Source organism: Yarrowia lipolytica, chromosome 1D, assembly GCF_001761485.1.
Source record: "Yarrowia lipolytica chromosome 1D, complete sequence".
NCBI lineage: Eukaryota > Fungi > Ascomycota > Dipodascomycetes > Dipodascales > Yarrowia > Yarrowia lipolytica.
In genome coordinates this window covers 713,762-734,598 of record NC_090773.1, presented here as the reverse complement: position 1 = coordinate 734,598, position 20,837 = coordinate 713,762, and the positions used below count along the sequence as shown (strand labels likewise).

General features: G+C 50.8%; 13 protein-coding genes, 1 non-coding gene and 1 pseudogene across 14 annotated transcripts, besides 2 other annotated features; 10 read left to right on the top strand and 5 right to left on the bottom strand.

Annotated features, from left to right (window-relative positions):
• Window positions 1–156: 156 nt before the first annotated feature.
• Window positions 157–690, top strand: YALI1_D07344g (uncharacterized protein; the record flags this gene model as incomplete). Its single annotated transcript, XM_068282625.1, has 1 exon — window positions 157–690. The coding sequence occupies one exon, from the start codon at window positions 157–159 to the stop codon at window positions 688–690; it is 534 nt and encodes a 177-aa protein (XP_068138726.1).
• Window positions 691–706: 16 nt separating this feature from the next.
• YALI1_D07338g (Compare to YALI0D05697g, Misc non-coding, similar to Saccharomyces cerevisiae RPL39 (YJL189W); ancestral locus Anc_1.148,gnl|GLV|YALI0D05697g [Yarrowia lipolytica] highly similar to uniprot|P04650 Saccharomyces cerevisiae YJL189w RPL39 60S ribosomal protein) lies at window positions 707–856 on the top strand (annotated as a pseudogene).
• A 45-nt stretch (window positions 857–901) lies between these two features.
• YALI1_D07335g (uncharacterized protein) lies at window positions 902–1,210 on the top strand (the record flags this gene model as incomplete). The annotated part of the gene is made up of 2 exons (XM_068282624.1): window positions 902–961; window positions 1,004–1,210. The coding sequence occupies 2 exons, from the start codon at window positions 902–904 to the stop codon at window positions 1,208–1,210; spliced, it is 267 nt and encodes an 88-aa protein (XP_068138725.1).
• A 1,270-nt stretch (window positions 1,211–2,480) lies between these two features.
• Window positions 2,481–3,098, bottom strand: YALI1_D07315g (uncharacterized protein; the record flags this gene model as incomplete). Its single annotated transcript, XM_068282623.1, has 1 exon — window positions 2,481–3,098. One exon carries the CDS (start codon window positions 3,096–3,098, stop codon window positions 2,481–2,483), a length of 618 nt encoding a protein of 205 aa, XP_068138724.1.
• Window positions 3,099–3,162: 64 nt separating this feature from the next.
• YALI1_D07310g (uncharacterized protein) lies at window positions 3,163–3,746 on the top strand (the record flags this gene model as incomplete). Its single annotated transcript, XM_068282622.1, has 3 exons — window positions 3,163–3,230; window positions 3,281–3,513; window positions 3,565–3,746. The coding sequence occupies 3 exons, from the start codon at window positions 3,163–3,165 to the stop codon at window positions 3,744–3,746; spliced, it is 483 nt and encodes a 160-aa protein (XP_068138723.1).
• Window positions 3,747–3,830: 84 nt separating this feature from the next.
• On the top strand, window positions 3,831–4,776 carry YALI1_D07299g (uncharacterized protein; the record flags this gene model as incomplete). The annotated part of the gene is made up of 2 exons (XM_002143010.3): window positions 3,831–3,957; window positions 4,652–4,776. 2 exons carry the CDS (start codon window positions 3,831–3,833, stop codon window positions 4,774–4,776), a joined length of 252 nt encoding a protein of 83 aa, XP_002143046.1.
• Window positions 4,777–5,039: 263 nt separating this feature from the next.
• Window positions 5,040–7,460, bottom strand: YALI1_D07271g (uncharacterized protein; the record flags this gene model as incomplete). The annotated part of the gene is made up of 1 exon (XM_502453.3): window positions 5,040–7,460. The coding sequence occupies one exon, from the start codon at window positions 7,458–7,460 to the stop codon at window positions 5,040–5,042; it is 2,421 nt and encodes an 806-aa protein (XP_502453.3).
• An 818-nt stretch (window positions 7,461–8,278) lies between these two features.
• Window positions 8,279–8,386: a sequence feature (Protein overlapping with rRNA (YALI1_D07261g, AOW03631.1) was converted to a misc_feature.).
• On the bottom strand, window positions 8,326–8,444 carry YALI1_D07261r. The gene has a single exon (XR_011031477.1). It is a non-coding gene; the product is annotated as a 5S ribosomal RNA (ribosomal RNA).
• Window positions 8,437–8,628: a sequence feature (Protein overlapping with rRNA (YALI1_D07261g, AOW03631.1) was converted to a misc_feature.).
• A 78-nt stretch (window positions 8,629–8,706) lies between these two features.
• On the top strand, window positions 8,707–9,123 carry YALI1_D07257g (uncharacterized protein; the record flags this gene model as incomplete). The annotated part of the gene is made up of 2 exons (XM_068282621.1): window positions 8,707–8,781; window positions 8,827–9,123. 2 exons carry the CDS (start codon window positions 8,707–8,709, stop codon window positions 9,121–9,123), a joined length of 372 nt encoding a protein of 123 aa, XP_068138722.1.
• Window positions 9,124–9,175: 52 nt separating this feature from the next.
• On the top strand, window positions 9,176–9,827 carry YALI1_D07252g (uncharacterized protein; the record flags this gene model as incomplete). The annotated part of the gene is made up of 2 exons (XM_068282620.1): window positions 9,176–9,288; window positions 9,365–9,827. 2 exons carry the CDS (start codon window positions 9,176–9,178, stop codon window positions 9,825–9,827), a joined length of 576 nt encoding a protein of 191 aa, XP_068138721.1.
• Window positions 9,828–11,351: 1,524 nt separating this feature from the next.
• On the top strand, window positions 11,352–13,130 carry YALI1_D07232g (uncharacterized protein; the record flags this gene model as incomplete). The annotated part of the gene is made up of 1 exon (XM_502451.3): window positions 11,352–13,130. The coding sequence occupies one exon, from the start codon at window positions 11,352–11,354 to the stop codon at window positions 13,128–13,130; it is 1,779 nt and encodes a 592-aa protein (XP_502451.1).
• Window positions 13,131–13,638: 508 nt separating this feature from the next.
• Window positions 13,639–14,358, top strand: YALI1_D07209g (uncharacterized protein; the record flags this gene model as incomplete). Its single annotated transcript, XM_502450.3, has 1 exon — window positions 13,639–14,358. One exon carries the CDS (start codon window positions 13,639–13,641, stop codon window positions 14,356–14,358), a length of 720 nt encoding a protein of 239 aa, XP_502450.3.
• A 100-nt stretch (window positions 14,359–14,458) lies between these two features.
• On the bottom strand, window positions 14,459–16,348 carry YALI1_D07182g (uncharacterized protein; the record flags this gene model as incomplete). Its single annotated transcript, XM_502449.4, has 2 exons — window positions 14,459–16,195; window positions 16,328–16,348. 2 exons carry the CDS (start codon window positions 16,346–16,348, stop codon window positions 14,459–14,461), a joined length of 1,758 nt encoding a protein of 585 aa, XP_502449.4.
• Window positions 16,349–16,491: 143 nt separating this feature from the next.
• Window positions 16,492–18,335, bottom strand: YALI1_D07162g (uncharacterized protein; the record flags this gene model as incomplete). The annotated part of the gene is made up of 3 exons (XM_068282619.1): window positions 16,492–16,962; window positions 17,016–17,491; window positions 18,263–18,335. The coding sequence occupies 3 exons, from the start codon at window positions 18,333–18,335 to the stop codon at window positions 16,492–16,494; spliced, it is 1,020 nt and encodes a 339-aa protein (XP_068138720.1).
• A 1,284-nt stretch (window positions 18,336–19,619) lies between these two features.
• On the top strand, window positions 19,620–20,753 carry YALI1_D07149g (uncharacterized protein; the record flags this gene model as incomplete). Its single annotated transcript, XM_502447.3, has 1 exon — window positions 19,620–20,753. One exon carries the CDS (start codon window positions 19,620–19,622, stop codon window positions 20,751–20,753), a length of 1,134 nt encoding a protein of 377 aa, XP_502447.1.
• Between the last annotated feature and the right edge of the window lie 84 nt (window positions 20,754–20,837).

Below are 20,837 nucleotides of genomic sequence, written 5' to 3'. Positions count from 1 at the left end.
CGATTTGCGGACGACTGAGCGGGCGGAGGGTTTTGGCGGGTTGTTGACGGGGCGGATTTGGACTCCACCGGACCGGTGTCGTGGCCACCGCCTTGTTCATGTTGTGGGCATGACACAGGACATGTTGTCACCACAACTTGACTTCTGCACCACAACATGAGCAGCAACAATTTTTCGCAACAGGGGTACTCACGGTACGACAACCAGGGCCAGGGCCAGTATAGCAACCACTCCCAGGGTGGCTACAACGCTGGCCATGCCAACTCTGGTGGCGTTCAGTATGGCGGTTATGGTGGCAACTACCAGTCACAAAACCAGTACCAGACTCAGAACCAGTATCCGTCCCAGAACCAGTATCCGTCTCAGAACCAGTACCAGCAGTCTTCCAGCGGGTACCCTGGCTACCAGCCGCCTCCTCAGTCCGGTCAGAATTATGGTGGCAGTTATGGCAATGGTGGTGGTAACTATGGTGGCGGAGGTCAGGGTAATCAGTACCAGCAGCCCCAGCAGCCCCAGCATTACCAGAATAACTCCGGTCAACATAACTCTGGCCATAATTCTGGCAGACCGTCAAACTCGTCGAACCTGAAAACGTCCGGTGGCAAATTCGCCAAGCGGGTGTGGAACCAGACCAAGCGACGGCTGACGCGCGACATTGCGCGCAAGGTGGCCAACTCGCTGATGCGTTAGACAGCACTAACCCCAGAGTCTCAAGACCTTCAAGACCAAGTCCAAGCTGGCCAAGGCCTCCCGACAGAACCGACCCCTGCCCCAGTGGGTCCGATTCAAGACCAACAACACCGTTCGATACAACGCCAAGCGACGACACTGGCGACGAACCAAGCTTGGTATCTAAGCAGCGCGATGTATGCTAGATCCGGGACCCCAAAAAATTCAATATATGGCTTTTGCACGATTAACGAGTGGGTGGAGTGGAGTAGTGGAGTGGAGTGATAGTGTAGTCGGTGGTGTAGATGCGTTAATGGTGTAAATGAAATGAGAGGATATTGTACCATGGCTTAGATCATGGCGTAATTATGCTGTGATGGCTACAGCCATGATCGCTACGTTGTCGATCGTCGTATGTTGTCGTCGATTTGTCTCTCAACAGAATTGCCATTGGAAGTGCAACATACAGCACTATCGTCCAAGTAGCCGTAGCTGTAGCTGTTCTCCAGAAGCTGTTCCAGATAGCTATCTCCAGAGGTGAGATTTGCCCGAGAGTAACAAGCTGGAATACACCTAGTCGGAACTGTTGATGTGTCTAGGATGCTGACTCGACGGGGGAGGCAGCGAGGGGTTGACGAAGTCAAGGTCAAGACGTGAACAAGTCAAGGGGTGACAATGGCAAGTCGCTGTCCTTCGGAGAAACTCTCTGACATGCTCGGTACCCCCACCAACGCAGTCTTGTAGGTGATGTTTGTTTCTCTTGCAATCTTGGGTGCATCTTTCACTGTCGCTCTTGCGCCCCATTTGGCATTCCTGGCGAGTTCGAGGATATTGTGGGTGTTTCTCGGTTGGTGGATGGCAAGACCCCCGGTGCGTACTTGTCCGCTCTAGATGCTGCCTCTCCTGAGGCATGAGCTGCTCTGGACAAGTATGCTCGCCGAGTTTTCGTCGAGTTCCGGCAAGTTCAGTGAGGAGGGAGTGTCAAAGTCTGCACAATCGAGCAATGTTGTCACTTCTACAGACGATATTGACTGTTTATCGAGTGATGGACGTATGGAATGACTGATGGAATAGTCGTCTAGACCATTGGAAACGGGATATCAAAGATCAAAGTGATGATCGATCCGATTGAGCCGATGGTGTTACTGTCTGAGATGACTCCATCCATCTACAGCAACTGGATCTGATGGTACTGGATCTGATGGTAACGGCAGTTGTCGTTCTAATACTTCTACTCCTACCAGATGACCAAGTCCCTAGTCAGAAAGATCAACTGATTGTCTCAGAAGAATACTTTCACTGTCACTCTCACCACAAAGAACCTCAATCACCACAAGAGAACCTCTCTATCACTTGTACCTAAGAAAGGAAGAACATATACACGGTTTGTTACTAGGATGTGGATTGGTGGACGAAAAGTGCCAGTCTTAACGTCAGCTACGTCAGCTACGTCAGCTACGTCAGCTACGTCAGCTACGTCAGCTACGTCAGCTACGTCAGCTATGTCAGCTACTACTTGAACTTGTGGCATATTCAACAGTGCTATGAAACCCCAAGAACAGTCGTTATTGCCGTCAGACCAGAAGGTGATCAAGAAGAAAGGTCAAAACAGGAGAAGGTCAATCACAGGAGAAGGTCAATCAACTGGCTGAGACCCTTTGTCTCGAGCGATATTTGTCAATCAGAAACACATCTGACCAAATTCGTCTACAATACACACTCATAGACAGTAGTTTTGCCTGGAAAGTCATTTGATACGATAGATACATGTCCCGTATCAGCCACCATAGAAAATTTTTCATTGTTATCTCTCACTTTTCCCGAAAATGAAAAAAAAAAAAATGTTCATCCAAAATGCTGCCTTGTGTCCCGGCACGTGACCTGACACGTGACCTGACCTTGCTCTCCAGCTTATATTCCTCGATATGCACTATGCTGTACTCCGCTTTCTGCACATTCCCACCATGCCATCGCAAGAATCGCAGGCGTTTTACATTGCAGTGTACGAGCTGTGCCAAACGATTCCCACGGGCCGGGTAACCACCTACGGCCACATTGCGCTTCTGGCGGGCGCACCGGCCAACTCGCGGCAGGTCGGAACGGCGCTCAAGACTCTGACCACCAACCCCAATCACGAGTTCAACACGTCCAACGTGCCTTGGTGGCGCGTTATCTCCTCCCAGGGCAAAGTGTCGCTGCGGGGAAAGGACGAGATGCGGCAACAGCAGGAGAAATTGGAACAGGAGGGCGTGGAGGTGACCCAGAATGGCTTGGACAAGTACAACATCAAGTTGAGCGAGTTTGGGTGGTTTGAGGGGGATGAGGAGTAGACGAGTCAGTGACAAATGATAACGAGGGGTGGGCGTGAGGTACGTAGTACTGTGCACGAGGTGTAAGCGGTGAGTGGGCCTATCTTCGACCCTGCACATCTACCACCTACCATTTACGACGAATCACCACAAACTGTTTCACCAACCCTTGGGTTATCGAGTTATGCGGCAGTCAATGGTTGGCCGTTCCCACCACAGATATCTATCTGCAGTGTTCCTATTATGGTCTCAGTCTCGACGATGATCTGACGCTCTCAGCTTTTACGTTGAGATTGCACAAGAATCTGTTTGATCTCTTGTACTAAGTCCGCTACTGCATTCCTCGTCTCGACCACGTTAGAATCACCCATTCCATTCGGTCACTGCCCATTGAACCACTTCTCGGGTGCTGTTATGGTAGTTCAGACTATGGACCGTCACCATGGCTCCTCCTGTCAACAAACTAGATTGAATGAAGGAACCCAGTCGTGGCGGGCGAGCCAGAATGGTTTACCGCAAGTACTGAAGCCCAAAAGTCTCTGGAACTGATGTACTTACACAAGTAGCTATCGGTGTCCATCTACAGGTAGCGATGGCTGTAGACACTGGGTGCTCTCTGTAGAGCTGAGGTCGGAAGTTCCACCGAGCAGAATTTGGCCAGTTTCTGGCCATGTACTCATACCAAAGACCTCATTACATTTTTTATTTGATTTTCCAGTGTTTCTATCCACTTTTGCCCCCCGTCTACCGCCTCTCTTTGCTTACTAATCCCCCTACCAACTTAATCCCAGGTCGTGCAGGAGTAGATGGCAATCATCTCGCCACCACCAGGTACATGCCCTGAACCGAACCATGTCGCCACGAAACTTGCACGAATTCCTGGTCGGCAAGCTGCTGGAGTCCAAGAATTTCCACAAGTTTGTCAGATCGATACACGCCCGAATCAACGGACATAAGCCGACTGATTATGGAGATCAGAGTGAGTATCATGTCAGGGTGGTGAGAGTTACAAATGAGGCGGCGAGAGTCACAAATGACGTGGCGAGAGTTACAAGTGAGGGATGATGTCTGAGAGGCTGGCCCGTTGGAGACACGCTTCGGTTTGGAGATGCTCTTCAACTGAGTGCTGCTACTGCTGAACGAGGTGTTAGCGTCTCCAAACGGATGAGATGGCTATCGCTGAACTGGGTCCTGCCCTCTCTAGGAAGAGAAGTGAAGTGAAAGGTGTCGTGAAGAGGGACTACTGAGATCATGTGCAGGATACAATAGTTTTAACAAAAGTATCTGGGATGGAGAAGACCACATTTGTCTGTTGAATCGTGACTTCAATCAAAGGCATGTCTTTGGCTGTGAACTGATCTTCGCACCGACCCACAAACGCCGTGATGCTCTTGTTCAAGACAGGAGGTCAGAAAAGAAAATGCCTGTTTCAACAAGCGTATTTCTCTGTCTCTATGCCTCTACAGTAGTATCACTGCACCTTTCACTATTACACCTTTGAACACACTCCTCACTGATTGTCAGTCAAAGGAAAGACACAACTACAGTCACTGACTAGTCTTGCTGTCATCTCTAAAGCCTCTCGCTCCTCGCTGTTATGTCTCCCGCCCACTGCTACGGCTCATCCAGTCAATGACTGACCTGCCCCGCCCCCCGCCAAATTACTAACATAGTCTCCCATGATCCCCTCCTCCGAGAAGGCGAAAAGGCCTTTGAAAAACTAACCCACAAAAAGAGCTTCCTGTCCATATTCCTGGAGGAGCTCAAGAACGAGGCCAAGTTTGGCAAGAAGAAGTAGCCGTGTATATATTATATTATTATTGAACCTGACAATTCCACACGCGACTGGAATGAATCAAGGATACACCGATTCACAAACAAGACTCGAGCATTCCCATCTTTTGGTTCAGAATTGCAAATGCTGTAGTATCATTAGGTATCTATTAACTATATAAACCAACTTTTCCAGTTGTATTTTTTTTCTTTCTTTTTGCTTGTGTTTTTTCGTTTTTCAAATGCACAGCTATCTCTCCGGTCCATCAACTCGCTCCTAATGTCCACCTAGTACAACTCGTTAACAATGCTACTTCGTCCCAGAGTGCCCCGTCGCATGCCAGGAGTCGCCAGAGACTCCCGCGTGGGCTTACGGAACGACTTCTTGGACACCATGTTGACATCGTCCTCGGTGGCAACAATGACGTTCTTGTCAGTGCCGAATCGGAAGTCTCCAGCAGTAACCTGGTCAGAGTACCGCTTGATGAGGTAGGGGTTGGCGTCTCCTCGCAGCAGCTTCTTAAGCGACCAAGTAACCACGTATGGGCCAGAAGACGTCACAACCGTCTGCTCTCGAGAATTGGGGCCCTGGTTGAAATGCGCCTTGGTGAAGTTCAAGCCAGAACCAGTCTCGGCAAGCATGAAGGCCACATGCTCGGGGGAAATCTGGAGACGCTTGGGACGGGGTTTGGCGTCCTTGGCAAACGACCGCTTGAATCCGGTCTCGCCCTCGTATTTGCCATCCTTGATTGTAGCGTCGATCAGAAGAATATAAGTCTTGCAGGTGGCCAGAATCCATCGGCCGTCAGCAGACACATCGACGCCCAGAATGGGATCTCCAAGGGCGGGGAGAGCGGTCTTGGCATTGATTCCAAGTCGGTCAAACAGTCGGATTTCTCCCTTCTGCGAGGCCACAGCAATGTGGCCACCCTCGGTGGAAGTCAGAGCCGAAAACTGGTTGTTGGTGGCATACTTCTTGTGCTCACTATCAACCAGCTTGGATCCACTGAGACGGGGATCGATTCGGAACAGACCCGAGTTGGCCATTCCCAGGAAGGTCTGCTCGCCAGTCATCTGCGCAAACTTGGCCGAGGGAGCAAAGCTGACAACGCCGTTCTTGGAGTCATCACTCACCTTCCACTCGTCCACCACCTTACCGTACTCAAGATCCATCTTGTACAGGTTGTTGCCCTCAGACTTGTCCTGCAGCACAATGTGCTTGTCCTGGTAATGCAGCATCATCTTGTCGGGGTTGAACGACGTCTTGTCGGGCTTGGAAATGTTCTCAATAGTGGTGGCAAACTCGAGCTCGTTGTCGGCAGTATTTTTGAACACTCCAATTCGGTTTCCTCGTACAACATACGACCGGTCGTTGGAAGTTCCGACGGCAAGCAGCTTGTTCTTGTCGAGATCGTCGTTCTTTCCAAACACCTCGTCGTTGTCGTACTCCTCGTCATCAGAGAAGTCTCGTGCGGGGCCCTGGGGGCAGTCCTCAAACTCATCTTCATCCTCGTCCTCCTCAGGAAGATCCTCCAGACCGGTGGTGCCTTCGTCGTCAATATCCATAGCTCCAAAGGCTTCGGAAAGGTAGTCCTTTTCTGTCTCGGGAGCGGTTGTGTACTTTTGACGATGCAGTCTCTGCCACAGAGCCTGCATGAACACCTGCTGGAAGATCTCGAGCTCCTCGAACGAGCCAAACTTGAGCAGCCACGAGAAACCCGCTCCGGTAGGTGCAAAGTAGTTGAAGATGAACGACAGATGCTCGTAGTTGAAGCAGGGGTTCATCTCCGAGGTGATGGGCATGCCCAGTACGGGTTTGGTTCCGTTCGTCACAGTCAGCCAATACTCCCACTGCTTGGCCACCTCCTCAATTCGCACGGTGGTGGAGGCTGCCTGCAGTTCAAACGCACCGGTCCCGGCATCAAACAGATGCAGCTCAGCATTGTTCTCTCCCAGGAGAGCGTCGAACTGGGGCAAGTCCTGCACAACAGGAGCGGAGGCAGGCGCAGCCACCGCGGCAGCCACAGTCTCGGGAGCAGCTGTAGGCACGCTAGCGTGGGCCTTGTTCTCCTTCTTCCCCTCCTCTTCCTCCTTAACGAAGATGCCTTCCGTGTCGTGTGCCACGCGTTTGTCCACCTCGTTAAAGTCAGCAGCCACGGACTCGTCCACGGCGGTAGACTCATTGGCCTCGACCTCTGTTACCGGAGGAGGGTAGTCAAACTCGTTGAGATCGTCTTCGCTGACTCCCTTTGCACTTGCAGTGTACTTTCGCTCGTACATGCACTCCTGGGCCACCTTGGAGAACTTGTCATACACCTCGGGTTTGATGCTGGTGTCGCAGATGAATTCGAACCGGTCTCCGGGGTCGCCATTGAGATCGTTCCATGTCACAACCACATGGCCGTCCTGCATGAAGTAGCTGATTCGAAGGGCCTCGTCAATCAGATAGCACCATTCTTCGTCGTCAAGCTGGTCCTCTTCTTCGGTGCCCTCGAATGCCTCCTCGCCCTCCTCGTAGACTCTCTGGACAATGAGCTGGCTCTGGAACTCCACCTCGGTCTTTCGGATGATGGCGGCTGCCTCCTTGTAGATGCACTCGGAAACGCCCTTGACCGAGTGCGGCGACCGTTTGAGAAACAGCTGGCCTGACGGGATCACCGCAAGCTCCTGCTTGGACCCAGAGCCCAGAATGTTGCGCAGAAAATTCATGTTCGAATGAACTCGTAATGGAGTGGAGTGGCGTGAAGAGTGGAGGGATAACCTTCTGTTTGGGGCGCGGTAACCGTGGCAACGGGGCCCAACAGACGACCTAAACCTTAAATGAGGTCACGGGTCGATAACGATAGGGTTTTGGTGAGGTGAATAAAAAAATGGGGGAAAATGCTGGAAAAGCGTAAAATCTGGGAAAATTGCGGAAAATTGCGGAAAATTGCGGAAAATTGCGAAAATTTCTGGGAAATGGTAAAATCGATGGATGAACATGATGGCTTGAGTCTGCTTCGAATCACGTTTCTGTCTGCGTACAGTGGATATCGTACAGTGGATATCGTACAGTGCTGGAAATTATTTGATATAGGGGATCACTCGACTGTAAGACATTGTACATACAAGTCGAAATATTGTATGAGAGGGGTGAAAATAAAGACGGATTCAGATTATATAACGGACGATGAATGCTCTCCAGATCTCCATTTGCCCTCAACTTTTCTGTTCATTGGAAAAAGTGGTGTTCTTGTTGTGGTAGGTGGAGCAAAGAGCCTGTGAAGGGACGCCCGTAGTAATGGCTCCATATTGGACAATTTTACTGAGAATAGGGGTGTGAATAATTATATCAATGAATTCTAAATCTTGATCTGATTCAGATTGAGTATCAATTTCCCCGGATTTGCAGCACACTTGTGATTTCGTTGGTCCTGTTCTCTACGCTCTACCCCTATTGTATGTACACATCCTGCCATACTTGTAGTTGTACTTGTACTCGTCGTGCATCACCCGTTTCAACATGGTCCACAGCAATAAAAAAGAAGATGTACTATTCAAACATACACCGACCGTTCTTTGCAACTGGAGAAACAATTGCAGCATCCAGGATTCTCGTTTGGTCTCACGCTACAATACTAACTAGGCTCTCTCTGGTGCTTGACTATGGCTGATCACCGGGAGCCGTATTTTCACCAGGATATAGCCGCAACTGGGCTTAAAAGACGGGGGAGCGTTTAGGAGGGTCATAAAGTACTGTCAAGGTCTCCTTGGCGTATGTGAGTGGGTGGAACATTGTACCAGTATGTACTTTTACGCTGGTAGCGTGCAACACCTCAGATCTGCAGAGCCGGTACTGTACCTGTCTTGGTTATTTGACCGTGTGTTCGACCATTGATTGTTATTAACACTTACAGGTTCAACAACTGGCTATGGGTACTAGTACGAGTACAGTAGTAATAGTATTCATTCACTTATGAGTCCACTGAGAAACATGTGTGTAAGATCGCTCTTATTGAACACAGCACGCGTGTGGATTAATCGGGATCCTGTCGGGTCTTAATAGACGGACGAACTGCTCCTCAGTCAGCGTCAGTTTGATCATTGTAGTAGTGGTGCTGGTGGTGGTGCTGGTGGTGGTGCTGGTGGTGTTGGTTATGTCTACCTGTTGAGGGGGTCGAGGTGGTATTTATATTTGGATAAACGGTTGGAATTTGAATTGAAAGATGAGCATATGATCAGAAACGGGTTCATGAATGCATTGATTGACTCTCTGGCTACATTGACTCTTCTTCTTCTGATCTATGTGGTTTTCTTTCATCTTCCATTGACATGTCCTGATGTGGAAGATGTACTTGTACTGAACATGGCAAGTCCAAGAAGACTGGAATAGCACCGGTGAATGATGGACAGATGTTTCTACGGCTGTACGCCCACATCTCTCTATGCCTCTATGCTGTCTATGGGTCTCAGTATGTGTGCACATGGCACTCCGTCTCGACCGAGCAACCAGTTCGAGAGTATGTACTTTGGGGTGCGTTGAAACGTGTGGACGTGGGTAATCTGCTCCATCTTTCCTATCGTAATATCACCCTCTTCAGATAGCCATCCGATCTAAAGCACTAACTCCGTAGAGACTGTTGTCTGAACACACGTGCTTCTGCCGTTTGTCGAAATACAATACCGTATACATCTATCAAGGACAAGTCCGACTGTTGGTCGTTGATAGCGCGCGTTCTGACTCCTGGATCCTCCAAAGGGAACGGCCTCGTGGAAGGCCTTGTAGCAGTTGACCGACATAGTACCAGAGATAATGTTCTCAGCGACATGTGGGCCTTGTTGGTATCAGTGGTGTGGGTACTTGTCAACGGAGTTGAACTTGGTGATAGTCAGAATGGGGCCGAAAATCTCGTCTCGCACAATGGACATATCGTTGTTCACGTCGGTGAAAACGGTGGGCTGGATGAAGTATCCCTTGTTAGGGCCGGCCTGGGCAGACCCTTCAAACAGGAGATGTACTTAATGTATCCCTGGGTCTTGTTGAACTGGTTCTTGTCCTGCATGGACAATTGTAGGAGTCAGCGTGAGTACCGGTGATACATCTCCAAGTGGTCAAGCGTCGGACAAGGCAGTGTCTGTGACAGCCAGTAAACACTCAAGGCACAGTCCGTGCTCCTTCACGTGACGTTATCTCCACGTGACACCTTCACCCTTCTCCTCCCCGCTCCCCACATTCTCCTATCGGCCGGTTATCAGATTGCCACTTATCTGCTATCTACTTATCAGTGTTTGACACAGGGACCGCTCAGGGGGTCGCATATAAGGCGTACGGCGGAAGTTAACTCTGCAGGGCGGCTCGGGGCGGCTAAATATTTGGGTTACCCTGGAGTTAGAGTGTTCGCATAGGCAGTGTTCATCTGGAATTGTGGGTGGTGATGGGGACGTCTGATTGCTCGAGGGGTCTTTTGGGGCGGTTTTATTACTTGGTTCGATGATTTTTGTCCTTTTTTCCCTTTTTTTCACTTTTGTTCCATTTTTCCTCTTTTTTTCCCAGTTTTCCCTTTTTTTCCCCCCATTTTATCCATTTTTGCCCAAATATATATATCTCTTAATTCCCGTTGTAAACAATAAAAGGGAAGCGTATATCATCTCGGTTGCTTATTTTGCGCACTGAAATATCTGAAAAAAATATAAAAAATATTGAAACTTAAGTTGGCCAAATAATTGATACATCCATTGGAGGAGTACAAGTACTTCTAACATACAAGTACGCGAGATAGCTGTATAAATAGAGGTGCTCTGCCACAGTACAAGCACAACCAAACATCCACCCTGAGACGCCCTCTATACAGTGCTCGCACCCAACCAACTCACCTAACCCTCAAGTAACGGTTCCTGCCACTTCAGCCACTCGTCTCGTCTAGGGTAATTTAATTCGCCACACGCTCTGGTTTCGCCCTGCCGCAACAGACTCAACCTCTCCAGGCTCTATCAGCCGGGCCGGTTCGCCGTAACTTAGAGGCAAGATTGGGGCGATATCGAAGGGTCACATTGAGACAGTGTGGCCGCGTGTCTATGGCATTGGGCTCTGCGACGCGATCTGTGACGTGGAGAACAGACTCACGCCACGGCTACACGACGGCTGTCAGCTCATGTCTAACGGACCCGCTCACCCGTTGTGCAGATTTGATGCTGCGTTTTTTCCCTTTTTTTTCCCTTTTTTTTTTCACATTGCATGAATCTGGAAGAGCTACAGGCAGCAAGGGTTAGACGGTCTGGCCGTTGTGGGGACATGTGGAGCAGGGATAACCAATCAGAACCCGCGAGTATTGCCCCACAAACGACAGCGTGGCATTTTCGCCTGTTTTAGACCCCCAAAACCCCGCTATCGCGAGGGTTGATAAGAGCCGGCCACTGTCTTATCTATAGTCCAAGGCTAAACCCGGATTGAATTAGTTCTGGTCACACGAGGCTCTTTGTCTGGCATCTCAAATGTGCGGCGATGAAAAAAAAGAGAACGAAAAAGCGAAGGGAAAAAGCGTCTATCGAATCTTTTCAACGGTCCGGTCTTGTTTCCTCCTCTCCCTCAGATAAGCAATCTTTGAGCGGCAGCGCATAAAAATGGCCCACGATTCCGAGCTCGAGCTGTCAGACGAAAAAGTCGTGCCTTCTATCAACCAAGAAAAGCACTCCTTTTTCCAACGGCATCTCGACAACCACCCCCGAATGGCCCAATACAACTCGCAACTGCAGCGGTTCCTCAAGTGGATCGAGGTCCCGACCAAGGAAGGAGAGATCAACACATTTCTCAACAACGAGGATCTGAAACCGGTCGAGGTCGCCCGCCAGACCTGGGGATGGAAGAACTTCGTGTCCTTCTGGATCGCAGACTCCTTCAACATCAACACCTGGGAAATTGCCGCCACAGGCATCCAGCTGGGACTCACCTGGTGGCAGGTCTGGCTGTGCGTGTGGATCGGCTACTTCTTCTGCGGAGTCTTTGTGGTCCTGTCTGGACGAATCGGAGCAATCTACCACGTGTCGTTTCCCGTGGCCGGCCGGTCGACATTTGGAATCTTTGGCTCCATCTGGCCCGTTATCAACCGAGTGGTCATGGCCTGCGTGTGGTACGGAGTCCAGGGCTGGCTGGGAGGCCAGTGTATCCAGGTGTGTCTTCTGGCAATCTGGCCTAGTGCTCGACACATGAAAAACGGAATCCCCGGAAGTGGAACCACCACCTTTGAGTTCCTCTCCTACTTTCTGTTCTGGCTCTTCTCCCTGCCCTTCATCTACATCAGACCCCACAACCTGCGGCACCTTTTCATGGTCAAGGCCGCCATCGTGCCTGTCGCAGGCATCTCATTCCTGGTCTGGACCTGTGTCAAGGCCCACGGAATCGGTCCCATCATGAAACAGCCCGCCACCGTTCACGGCTCGGTCATGGGCTGGGCCTTTATGACCGCCATCATGAACTCGCTGTCCAACTTTGCTACCATCATTGTCAACGCCCCGGACTTCACCCGTTTCGCCAAAGAACCTAACGCCATTGTGCTGTCGCAGCTCATTGCCGTGCCCACTGCATTCTCACTGACATCATTCATCGGTATCATTGTGTCATCTTCGGCCACCGTTCTCTACGACGAAAACATCTGGAACCCCCTGGACGTTCTGCACAAGTTCCTGGAAGGAAACAAGTCCGGCAGCCGAGCCGGCGTCTTCTTCCTGGGCTTTGCCTTTGCCGTGGCGCAGTTGGGAACCAACATTGCCGCCAACTCGCTGTCGGCAGGCACAGACATGACCGCGCTGCTGCCCAAGTACATCAATATTCGACGAGGAGGTTTCATCTGCGCAGGCATTGCTCTCTGCATCTGTCCCTGGCACCTGCTCTCTTCCTCCTCAAACTTCACCACCTACCTGTCTGCATACGCCACTTTCCTGTCGGCCATTGCAGGCTGCTCTTTCAGTGACTACTACCTTGTACGAAAGGGCTACATCTACGTCGGCGACCTCTACAACGCCTCTAAGGGCTCCACCTACATGTACCGGTACGGAGTCAACTGGCGGGCATTTGCAGCCTACTTTTGCGGTATCGCAATCAACGTGGTGGGCTTTGCCGACGCTGTGTCCGACGGAGGAGTCAACGAAACCGCCCGAAAGATGTACCAACTCAACTTCTTCCTGGGCTTCCTGGTGTCGGCCATTTCATACTACGGCTTCAACTGGCTATCTCCAGTGGTAGGCGCTCGAGAGACATGGAGCGAGGACCCCAACGCCTCGGCCATGTACGACGAGATCACCACCGACGAGCTTTCTCAAGACTCGCAGTCGTACGACCCCGAGGAATGGGACAGAAAAATTGCCAACGACGACCCTGTCAAGACAACCGCCATTATCTCCTAAAGCACCCCCTCATTCTTTTAGCATAGCATAGCATAGCATAGCATTTAAAAATTTGCATCTCAAGCATCCCCGTGAGTAATCGTGAGGGCCCCTAATATATTTATCGTTATTTATTGATTCATCCGTGTGTTTCGTAACATCCGTGCGTTCGGTTTGTTTTCGTGGTTGCGTAAAGTGTCCAGCTAACAGGGCTCGGACATGGCTCCCTGAATATAACCACCCCGCTAATCACGAATATATATTCGAAATTTCTCTGTGATAATCTCCGTAGCTTTTATATGAACATAAAAAAGTATTCTACATTCCAACTACATTTCAACTACTCCCAACAAAATACAGTTGGGAATACTCTAACTAATAACAGGCAGTAAATCACCAATAACTCCGTCAATAGAAATGTGACAGAGATGCTGACGATACAGCCACAATAACCATACCGCCAGCTCCATCTTGGTACCACAAACACCCCAATAATCTCACGTTACACCATCTCACATAAAGTTCGCACATGTATGCATCATCATGGACCAGTATCTCCAGCACTCGTCATCACCACCACACAACAAAAATGCTACACATCCTGCTGGTCTTTCTCCAGCTGACGGCCATCTCCGCAGCATACACTCTGCGGGGCTCACTGGCCAAGGATACCCTTCCATTGTCCGCCGAAGAACTGGCCAACACGTTTGTTTCCGTGGAGCCTCTCGATGCCTCGTCTTCCGCTCCCTACAAGACCTATCTGCGTAAGGACGGCCACTTTTCGTTGCAGGATCTGAGCGAGGGCTCGTATCAGCTGGAATTGCACTCCATCAACCTGGCACTGGTGCCCCCTAAGAGCTACCGAATCGACATTGTCAATGCCACCGAGCTCGTGATCCATGAGGTGTTTGCTGGCCACTCAGTGTCTGACCTGGGACCTCGAGCCTCCTACCCGCTGGTGATTGGCCCCGTGGCCCGAAAGAAGCTGACCATGGAGCGGGAGCAATTTTCGGCCTTCAACATGCTCAAGTCGCCCATGATGCTCATGTCTCTGGGAGGCCTAATCATGGTGGTGGGAGTGCCCAAGCTGGTCAAGCACCTCGACCCCGAGGCCGTGGCGGAATTCCAGAAGATCCAGGCCGAAAAGAACAAGAAGAAGGGCCCCGCACAGTCCCGAGATATGCAGAAGCAGATCAACAACTTCGACATGGCCGAGTTTCTCGCCGGAAAGACCACCAAGAAACAATAATAGCCCAGTGAATATAATTTATGACTTGCAATGTGTATGCTGCACCAATTCGTGGCCATGTAGCTTGACGTATAATACAATGATAAATTACATACTCCATCTATTTACCCCGAACACTATCAAACAAGTTGTCAATGTTTGATTGCAGATCGTCCCTGCTAGTCTCCGTCCCCTTCTCCTTCTCCTTCTCCTTCTTATCACCCTTAGCTCCTTCTCCACTCATGTCATAAACAAAATCCGTGTCCATGAGCTGAGTAATTGCCTTTTTCTTGGTGGGAAGCACTCGATATAGAGTCTTCTCTCCAGAATCCTCCTCCACCTCTTCGTGGCGCCGTTTTCGAAGATCCAAGGGAGCCTCTTCTCGAGCCTGCTCTGTGGGTCCCCGATACCGTTTTTGCTCCTCCTGGTAACGCTCTTGAGCCTCTGCAACATCCCCATCGACGTATCCCTGGCCTTCGTCGTCGATTTCTTCCTCCACTTCCTCCTCTTCGTCGTCATCTTCGTCTTCAGAAGACTCCTCATCTTCTCCAGGCTGACCCCATAACGACTTGTCAACATCGGTGGACCGCTTGACCACATTCTGTCCAAAAACATCGCCGTAGAGAGGCTGATTGTTCTCGTCCAGTGGTGGCTTTCCGTATCCTCCCGGATGAAAGCCCCATTGTGCCGAAGAAGGAATGGGGGCGTTGACACCTGGGATGCGCAGATCCTTGTATGAAGGAGGGGGTCCAAACCGCTGCATTTGCAACAACCAAGGCGGGGGGGTATTGGGGGGCATGTTGAGAGCCTCTCGAAGCTCCTTGGAAAGCACTCCAGGTCTGTACTTGCTCAGATCAGGCTCAAACTCCTTGCCCTCAAAGTACTGGTCTCCATACTCGTAGAGCCGAGGCTTAGTCTGGAACTTGAAGAATGCATCGTGCAGCTTCTGGTAGTCGATATCCATCTTGCCCATCTTTGGCTGGACCCGTTCTCTTGCCCGCTGTTTGAGCGTACTTTCGTCCTCGGCTCCAGTCTCCCGCATGTCCATAATGCCTGTGTCCTTGATGAACTGAGGCAGCTCAAACGGCTGTTTGGCGAAACCACGCTTCAAGCTCAGGTACTCGCGCTTCTGTGTCCAATGCGAAGGCACGGGGATCACGTTGGGTGCCGATTTCAGATGCACCAGCAGGAACGGCTCCATGGCATCGGCATCGTGCCAGTCCACCAGATCGGGCTTGGACGTGCTGGCCTTGAGCTCTGCAAGCGGAATCTTCTCCCTCTTCTTCGACCTAACTAACGTCTGCTGCTTCTCGTCCACATAGTCGTCATCCTCGTACTCTTCGTCGTCCGAGTACATCATGCTGTCGGTGGCTGTGGGCTTCTCCTCCGGCTCGGTTTGGACATTGGCGGGGTCGAATTTCTCAAAGATGCGCTGGAATTCGGCAAACTTTTCGTCATTCTCGTCAATCTCAACCGTAAACGCTGTCCAACTTGTAGATGCTGGTTTGGTGGTTGCGGATGTAGTTGTAGATGGAACTGTCGTTGCAGAAGCGGCCTGCTCTGTCGGCTTGACGGATTCTTCCTTGGCCGCAAGCTTGGCAGCCTTGGCCTTCTCTCGCCGCAGCTGGTTTTTACTTTTTCGAGGAGCCATGTCTGTTTTCAGACTGATGAAGGGTGCGAGTACTTGTACTTGTACTTGTACTTGTTGTAGTGTGGTTGTACTGTCATGATATTGCCTGTGAATTTTGAGGGTGCATATTCTGCAACCTTGATGCAGGAGGGACAAAACTACACACGAAAGAGCGACTATAGAAATTGGATGGGGAGAACGAAATATAGCAATTGCGCCCCCATTTTTCTATTTTACAAATGATACAGTCGCTATATGCGCTATCTTTACTACTTTCAGCTGGCTACTTTGAGCCATACTAGACTGTTCTCCAGTGTAGTCTCGTATTCTGACAGCACCTGGCCCAAACAGTTCACCGACTACTGCTGGTAAAAACCACATTAATTATATATAGTACAAATAGTTTGCGCAAACCGGACTGGTACAAGTAGCAGCCACAGGGGGATACGCTTTCAAGTTATAAAAATAAACGGAGTAGCACAATACAGGACTCGGAGCGTCGGATCAACCTCACCATCGCGGGCTTACCACACAGGGTCAGCAGGAGGAGGAGGAGGGGGAGGAGGAGAACCACGTCGAGCATCGGGAGACAGAGACCGTCTTCGCTCGGGAGCTTCATCTCGGACATCACGGTCGTCTCGTCGCCGATCCCGGTCGTCACGGTCGTCACGGTCGTCTCGATCTCGTCGGTCATCTCGATCTCGTCGGTCATCTCGATCACGGTCGTCTCGATCACGGTCGCCTCGAGGTCCCGGTCGGTCTCGTCGGGGTCCTCGGTCTCCACGGTCTCCCCGATCACCGCCACGTCCTCCGTCCCGGCCTCCCCGTCGGTCACCTCGTCGGTCACCTCGGTCGCCGTTTCGAGAGGGCATGTATGTGTCTCGTCGTCGGTCTCGGCCGTCTCGGCCGTCTCGACCGTCTCGACCTCCTCGGTCACCACGGTCACCGCGGTCGCCTCGTCGGTCGCCTCGTCGTTCACGAGGTCGGGGGTTGGGCTGTGTTAGCTGACTTATATGTGGACGTGTCTGCCTCACTGGTTAATACTCACATCAATCTTAAGGGTGACAATCTCGCCCTTGAACTCGGTTCCATCGAGCTTGGAGACGGCCTGCTCCATCTGGTCAGCGGATCGGAACTCGACAGTGCCCTCACCCTCTCGGTCTCGAGACACGTTGGTGTACGTAACGTCGACGTCGGCGGTTCGGCCAAAGTCCTTGAGATCCTGCCAGGAGACACCGGGAGCCAGGCCGGAGATGTTGACTCGGAAAATGTCCTCCTTTCGGTCACCGCCTCGATCGTTACGATCGTTTCGGTCCCGGTAGGTTCGGGGCTCTCGCACCTTGATGGGGTTGGCGTAGGTGCAGAAGAGAGGCTCGCCGTTGAGGGGCTGGCCATCAACGTTGTCCTTGGCCCGGATGGCGTCGTCCAGACTGTCAAACTCGATGAAGCCGTAGTTTTTGATCAGCTTGACCTCCTTGATGGGGCCATGGGAGCTGAACAGGTCTTCGATCTGCTCTTTGTTGGCTTGTGTTAGATGTGCGTTGCAGTTGGCATCAACGTATCAAGCGGAGGATAGTCGGGCGGGTCAGAGGTTTGGAGGCGTGCGTGGCATGGGTGGGGAGCGAGAAAACGAGAAAAGAAAAAAGAAACCAGGCCTGGAGATCACTAGTATGGCTACTTGTGGAGTGAAAAGTGGAGAGGGAGAGCAAAGAATAGGAACAAAATAGAGAGGGTGGGATAGAAGAGGAATTGAAAATGAAGGGGAGGAAAGGAAATCCTAGGAAACCCGAAATGGAATATATCATAACAAGGATAATCGCAAAGGTCTGGTTTTAAGAGGAAGAGGAACAAGAGAAAGAGGAGAAATAACAACGAACGTCAAGACAAGAGTCGGGTTTCCGAGGTCATCATGAATGGGTTGGTATATGCAGACTCGGCATACCATGAGGTGGGGGGGGGGGGAGTAACACGACATGTATGATTTTCTAGCTCATACACCAACGCCATCACTTGCGTGTGTTTGTGTTCATCCAATTATCTGATGGGGGGTGGACAGAGCAGGGGTAAAGGATTGGTGGAGAAACGAACGGGGAAGGGTATGTGGATGAGTGAGCCGTCCACGCGCTATTGGACGGCCAGTGTGCGACTCTCGGGTTGGTCGTGTGTATCTCACCTCTGTCTGTGTTTCGGTCTGGTCTGGTTTGGCCTCGTTTGGCCTCGTTTGGCCTCGTTTGGCCTCGTTTGGCCTGGTCTGGTCTGTCTTTGGGTGCCTCCTTGGGTTCGATCAATACATACTGTCAGGACCGATAGGTCTCAGAAAGAGTCGGGGGCTAGGCTCCGTAGGGGCCGAAGAGTCGTTGTCCGTCATAGTCGTGAAGGGAGAGAAAGATGCGGGTGCGATTTGCGACGAAATCGGGGCTGCTCTTTTTTTTCAGAAAATTTTCGAGAGGGGCGGTGGTGACGACAGGTCCAACCGCTGGGCGAGGAGTCTGGCTTGGCTGGTGGGTTAGGGTTTCGCGTTACGGTTGGGAGAGTGCAACGTACTGTACGTAAAGAGAAAAAAAGAGACCCCGAAAAAGAGACCCCGAAAAAGAGGCAGAGGAAAAAGGAAAATAAGGGATAAAAGGAAAAAAAAAGAAAAACGGGAAAAACGGGAAAAAGGAAGAAGAAATAAAAACCAAACGAACCATAAACAGACAGACCCCCAGCAATCTATCGAGCGTAATAGCAACCTACGGTTCGGTCTTGGTTTGATGGGTGTTGTATAATAGATGCTGCCATATAGTGGACTGACCATTATTATATGGCAGTACAAGCCGAGATAGTATCATACATTGTATTTGTACTATACTCGTCATGTAGAACCCATTGTATGTACTGTGACTAAGCGAAAAAGTCAGGGTTGAAACTGTGCACAATTCACGCGTTTCAGGGTGCAGTACAACAATGAGAGATGCGAGTTGCATGTGCAAAGGTGTTTGGTTGAGGCACTTATATGAATTGGTTAGTAGGGGTCGGTCACGTGACATGGTGTTGTCTGACGAGCTCGTGTTTATTCCAATATTGTCGCTCTCCATATACACCTGTCATCCACTTCGCACAAGTACATTGTACAATACTTATATCATCTGTAATTACGATACATTGAATATGTATGGAAAAAAGAACGGGCGTTTTTTCCCAGCGTATAATGTGGTGTTTTTGTAATTATAATGTTGCGGAAATAGCGGGGTGTAATTATATGATTGACACCATTCGAATGAATTATTTCAAGAATTGAGCAGATAAAGCGATCGATACACGAAGACGCGGGAAGTGTACAAGTAGCGACAACATCAATCACCGCGAATATGTCGTCGAACCACATCAATTGACCAACCTGAACAAACCCGAATTGAGACAAAATATACTGTATATTTGAAAATGGTCTGAAAATGGTCTGAAAAATACATTGACCGAAAAAGGAAAATCGCCCGAAAAAAGGGAAATTCCACAAGATACCAATCCTGCTCAACGAAAAGAACCGCTCCAAAAAGTCTCAATCCCCTAGTCATAACCTGATCTCTCCAGTATCCGCTGACTAATCAAACCACATGTCCAACAAAGTTTTAGGCGGATCTTGCATCTTCAGTAACAAGTACTGTACTGACAAATGCTTCCTCGACTAGCTCGATTGAGTCCGGTGTCTGTGTGTCGGGCGCCACTTGCGCGCTCGTTCCACGTGACCGCCACTCGTCTCCATGATCCCTATGGGCTCGAGACCGCGAAGCAGCCCAAGGGAGGCAAGCGACGTAAGGAAATGTCTGTTGAGGAGATTTCCGCTGCCAAAAAGGCCCGTGAGGCCGCTCTGTTAAAGAATGTGCGTCCCAAGGCCGAGCAGGAGCGCCAGCAGGCCAAGGACGAGGCCGAGGAGAAAAACAAGCGACTCAAGAAGCTCGCCACGTTCTCCGTTCTCTTCACAGCCGCCATCGCCTACACCTGGCTTGTGGCCACCAAGCTGCCCGAGATCCAGAAAAAGGGCGAGGCCAAGCGGGAATTGCACAAGGGCCGAACTGACTTTGACCGAACCGAGACCGTGGCTGCTCCCCGAGACACCACCGAGTGTTACGATGCGCTGGCCAAGGTGTACGACGACAAGATGAAGTGGGAGGAGCGATGGGGTCTGATTTTCCGATGGAGACACAAGGTGGCCAAGGAGTTGGAGGGTGACGTGCTTGAAATGTCTTGCGGCACGGGCCGAAACATCGACTACCTGGACACCCGAAAGGTCAAGTCCATCACGTTTGTGGACTCTTCCCTGCCCATGCTTGAGGTGGCCGAGGAGAAGTTCCGAAAGGCCTTCCCTCGGTTTAAGCGGGTGCAGTTTGTGCAGGGCAAGGCCGAAAGCTGCTACGATCTGGCCAAGGACTCGGGAATGAAGTACGACGTGGTGTTTGAGACTTTTGGACTGTGTTCTCACGAAGACCCCGTCAAGGCTATCACCGAAATGAAGCAGCTGCTCAAGCCTGGAGGAAAGGTGGTGCTGCTGGAGCACGGCAAGTCCGCCTGGGAGTTCATCACCCGATACCTGGACAAGAAGGCCGACGAGCGAGCCAAAATCTGGGGTTGCAGATGGAACCTCGACATCCCTCAGATTGTGCGGGACAGTGGCATGACCGTGGTCAAGAACAAGACTGGTGGTTTCGGAACAAACCACCTGTACATTCTGGAGGTTCCCGAGGAGCCGAAGGTCGAGCCTGTCGTCAAGGTCGAGACCAAGGTTGAGACCAAGCCCGAACAGAAGTAATTGTATATATGTAAATAGTATCAAGGAATATACCTGATCGAGAGACTGTAGGGAAAGAAGGGCGTCAGGTAATGTAGATCGTGT